The sequence below is a fragment of the Alosa alosa genome, chromosome 15 (assembly GCF_017589495.1).
Source record: "Alosa alosa isolate M-15738 ecotype Scorff River chromosome 15, AALO_Geno_1.1, whole genome shotgun sequence".
Lineage (NCBI taxonomy): Eukaryota > Metazoa > Chordata > Actinopteri > Clupeiformes > Clupeidae > Alosa > Alosa alosa.
The window spans coordinates 26,771,863-26,776,862 of record NC_063203.1 but is presented as its reverse complement, the minus strand read 5'-3'; the positions used below and the strand labels follow the sequence as shown (position 1 = coordinate 26,776,862).

Genomic DNA, 5,000 nt, shown 5'->3' with positions numbered 1-5,000 from the left:
TGTGTGCGTCTGTGTGTGTCTGTGTGTGTGTCTGTGTGTGTGTGTGTCTGTGTGTGTGTGTGTGTGTGTGTGTGTGTGTGTGTGTGTGTGTGTCTCAGGGTGGCTGAGGTTGAGGAGCTGTGTAAGGGCAGTCTGGAGGCAGTCTCCTCTCTCTACCCCTCCCTGTGCAACCTGCAGAGGATCAGCGAGCTGGACAGCACCAAGCAGCTCTTCTCCAGGTCTGCTCTCAACACACACACGCGCACACGCACACACACACACACACACACTCACAAACATAAACAAACACACAAGTGGCAAGGAGTGCTGCTACTGTAGGGTGTAGGACTTGGTGTTCTCTGGTGTTCTTCAGTTAGGGGTCCAAAGAAGTTAGAATAGTTTCAAAGCAAAGTCCAGGGGCCTCCTTGAGGATTAACTAAAAGTTTTTCACTCTTGAGGGATTAACTAAAAGTTTTATTAAGCATGGCTTTACATTTTAAAAATGCTACAGCCTCAGCAATGCCTTCATCTGAAAATTTAACATACACACACACACACAGACTCATTATCACACACACCTCATTAAGCTGCAAGAACCTGCAACAACACACACCACCTCTAAAAGGCACCAATGAAGTAAAATATATAGGTATGTCATGGGTTATGTATGGAGGTCAAGCTTACAGTATCATTCATCAGTATTTGTATTATGCATCACAGTTCACACACATTGGTATATCACACTGCTTTACAAATGGGTAAATGGGAATAACATGCAAGCTTTGCATAAGAGACAATGAATGCCGTAGTATGCATGTTGTAGCTGGATATCATGGGTATTAATTTTGTCACAGCTTTGCTGTGGATTGGCAAGGAGGACTGCACTCCTGAGAAACCAGAGGGTTGCTTAAGGTTTGCCTCACTATGCTGCTGCTCTTTTTGCACTGAAGATAAGTGCTACAGGCTGGAAATGTTGTACAGCACTCTTGCACTTTCTCACATTTTTGCACACTGTGTTGCCTCAAAATTTTTGAAAAATATGTAAAAAAACTAAATACAGTGGTTTAATAACCAACCTTGTGTGATTACTGGTTTCTCAGAGTGCGAGTCCTCCTTGCCAATCTACTAAGACTTTTTGACCACTGCACCAGAGAACTTTTCTCAAGAGGACTTAAAAACAGGCGCAGCTCTACTTCATGCTTTTTGAGTCACAGCTTTACTGTAAAACCTCTGTCTCCAGGCCTCTGAGTGAGCCTGCGCTACTGGAGGTCAACAGCAGGTGGCGGCAGCACTCTGAGCTGCTGGTGGACAGTGAGTTCAGCCTGGTGGAGCCCATCCTGGCGCTGCGCTCCTCTCTGCAGGAGGTGCTGCTCGTGAGGGAGCAGGAGGCGCAGGCCAGGGGCCTCCTCAGGGCCTCCCACTGCACACACTCATGGAGCTGTGCCGACACACACACACCAAGACACACACACACACACACACACACACTCACAAACATAAACAAACACACAAGTGGCAAGGAGTGCTGCTACTGTAGGGTGTAGGACTTGGTGTTCTCTGGTGTTCTTCAGTTAGGGGTCCAAGAAGTTAGAATAGTTTCAAAGCAAAGTCCGAGGCACTCATGAGGATTAACTAAAGTTTTCACTCATGAGGATTAACTAAAGTTTTTATTCGCACATGGCTTTACATTTTAAAAATGCTTACGCGCCTCAGCTTAATGCCTTCATCTGAAATTTAACATACACACACACACACAGACTCATTATCACACACACCTCATTAAGCTGCAGAACCTGCAACAACACACACACTCTAAAGGCACCAATGAAGTAAGTATATAGAGTATGTCATAGGTTATGTATGGAGGTCAAGCTTACAGTATCATTCATCAGTATTTGTATTATGCATCACAGTTCACACACATTGGTATATCACACTGCTTTACAAATGAGTAAATAGAATAACATGCAAGCTTTGCATGAAGACAGTAGAACACGTAGTATGCATGTTGTAGCTGGATATCATGGTATTAATATTTGTCACAGCTTTACTGTGGATTGGCAAGGAGGACTTGCACTCTGAGAAACCAGGGTTGCCCAAGGTTGCCTCACTATGCTGCTGCTCTTTTTTGCACTGAAGATAGTCTTCACCGACTGAAATGTTTGTACAGCACTCTTGCACTTTCTCACATTTTTTGCACACTGTGTTGCCTCAAAATTTTTTTGAAAAAATATGTAAAAAAACTAAATACAGTGGTTTAATAACCAACCTTTGTGTGATTACTGGTTTCTCAGAGAGCAGTCCTCCTTGCCAATCTACTAAGACTTTTGACCACTGCACCAGAGAACTTTTCTCAAGAGGACTTAAAACAGGCGCAGCTCTACTTCATGCTTTTTGAGTCACAGTTTACTGTAAAACCTCTGTCTCCAGGCCTCTGAGTGAGCCTGCTTACTGGAGGTCAACAGCAGGTGGCGGCAGCACTCTGAGCTGCTGGTGGACAGTGAGTTCAGCCTGGTGGAGCCCATCCTGGCGCTTTGCCCTTCCTGCAGGAGGTGCTGCTCGTGAGGGAGCAGGAGGCGCAGGCCAGGGGCCTCCTCAGGGCCTCCCACTGCACACACCTCATGGAGCTGTGCCGACTGGCACGGGGCGCGGGGAACACGCAGGTGAGACACACACACACACACACACACACACACACACGCACACACATGCACACACACGCACACACACGCACACACACACACACACACGGTCACACACATGCACACACATGCACACACACACACACACACACACACACACACACACACACACACACACACACACGTGCCCACTCTCTCCCCTGTGCCCTCTCTCTCTCCTCTGCCCCACTCTCCCATGTGCCCACTCTCTCCCCTGTGCCCTCTCTCTCTCCCCTGTGCCCTCTCTCTCTCCCCTGTGCCCACTCTCTCCCTGTGCCAGCTGGCTGAGAGGGCACTGTTCCAGATGAAGCAGCACAGCGACGTGGGCGCGGGCGGGGTCGTCACGGCGACGTCGTGGCAGCTGGAGGAGGCGCAGGTGTTCTGGGAGCAGAAGGAGCAGAAGCTGGCCCTGGGCCGCCTCAAGCAGATGATTGACAGCCTGGAGCAGCAGGTCAGAACTCCTAGCAGTGACCACCTGCTGTTACTTTAATCAGGAAGTCATACTGGGATACATTACGGGTATCTTAAGCCCAATTCACACCAAAGATTCCAACGAGACGAAACCGTAGCAGAAAGGAGTTGCAGCGGTGTGAATTAGATGTTGCACGTTGTTGCAAGCCGTCGCAAAGCATTCACCATGTCTAGTCACAGTTGCAAGATTTTAGAACGTTGCAGCAAGTTGCTGGTTTATAGAATGTTGCAGCTCATCTCATCACAAATCTTTGTTGTGAATTGGGCTTTAGGCTGCAGTTTACTTGCTGTGTGAGGATGTATGTATTTGTGTGTGTTCAAGCTGTGATCGAGTTCTGATCATCTCCTTGTCCTGACATCGGACCTGCTGCCATTGTCTTTTTTTAACATGTGCAGTTTGTGAGCATCTGCATTTCAAATGTCTGCATGTGTTTTATGTTGTGTGTTTGTGGAAGTACTGATGTTCATGCATAAGTGTGTGTGTCCGTTCTGATGTGTGTGTTATTGTGCCATGAACCCCGTGAGCCTAAAGCTGATGTTTGTGCGTGTGTGTGTGTGTGTGTGTGTGTGTGTGTGCGGTGTGTGTGGCAGGCAGAAAGGCCAAGGCGATGTGTGTGTGTTGTAGGTGGACATGAACCCTGCGCTGGCCCCTGTGTACAGTGAGAGCCTGAGGCTGTGTGGCACCTGGCTGGGGGAGACATGTCTGGAGAGTCCTGCCGTCATCCTGGAGAAGTACCTGGAGAAGGTGTGCTCAGAGCACCGCACACACACACACACACACACACACACACACACACACACACACCAGCCCAGATCACACACACTCTCTCCAGACTACACACTCTCTCCAGATCAGACTACACACACGTCAACCTTGCTTCAGGTCTTTCTGGAGTTGCACCAAGGCAGATGTTGCAGATGTTGCTTCTAATTGTTGATTCTAATATTGGTGACATTTTTGGAGACTCTTCTGATGCCAATGGCTTATTCTTACCTCTTCGATGTCATGATCTATGACAGGTGATAAAATAACAAATATCAGTAGTTGATCAAATGATCAAAATTGAAAGATTCGATTATGTTACTGTGTATTATTTTTTTACATCTATGAACAGTCCAGTCTTTACTAACTTACTAACTAACTTATTTGAAAGAAGCAAATTCACTCATCCCCTTGTAATCACATGGTAGTTTACACATTCCCCGGCACCTGCAGTAAGTTGTTGTAATGTGTCTGTGTGTGTGTGTGTTTGTGTGTGTGTGTAGGCCGTGGAGGTGATTGAGGGCCATGCTGGTGGTTCTGACCCCAGACTGCAGAGCCAGAAGACCCAGGCCTTCCTGTCCCTGGCCCGCTTCTCAGACGCCCAGTACCAGAGCATCGACAACTACATGAAGTCTTCGGAGTTTGAGAACAAGCAGGCACTGCTGGAGAAGGCCAGGGAGGAGGTGGAGCTGATGAGGGAGAGGAAGGTCGGCAACAACAGGTCAGAGCCAACATGGCCGACTGGATTAATCAGAGCCAACATGGCCGACAGGATTAATCAGAGCTAACATGGCCGACAGGATAGGTCAGAGCCAACATGGCTGACAGGATAGGTCAGAGCCAAAATGGCCGACAGGATAGTTCAGAGCCAACATGGCAGACGGGTTTAGTCAGAGCCAACATGGCCGACTGGATTAATCAGAGCCAACATGGCTGACAGGAAAGGTCAGAGCCAACATGGCCGACAGGATAGTTCAGAGCCAACATGGCAGACGGGTTTAGTCAGAGCCAACATGGCCGACTGGATAGGTCTGTTTTGATATTACTAGATATTGCTGCTTTTTAAATAGATTCATAAAAACCCTAACCCAAGGGTCTTTCATGCT

General features: G+C 47.8%; 1 protein-coding gene across 1 annotated transcript in view; it reads left to right on the top strand.

Moving 5' to 3' along the window:
• Nucleotides 1-5,000, top strand: part of atm (ATM serine/threonine kinase) — a 58,824-nt gene that overhangs the window by 40,174 nt on the left and 13,650 nt on the right. Inside the window, 6 exon segments of the mRNA XM_048264048.1 lie at nt 99-218; nt 1,220-1,343; nt 2,532-2,642; nt 2,941-3,111; nt 3,757-3,876; nt 4,398-4,615. Of these exon segments, the coding sequence (XP_048120005.1) occupies nt 99-218; nt 1,220-1,343; nt 2,532-2,642; nt 2,941-3,111; nt 3,757-3,876; nt 4,398-4,615 (864 nt within the window).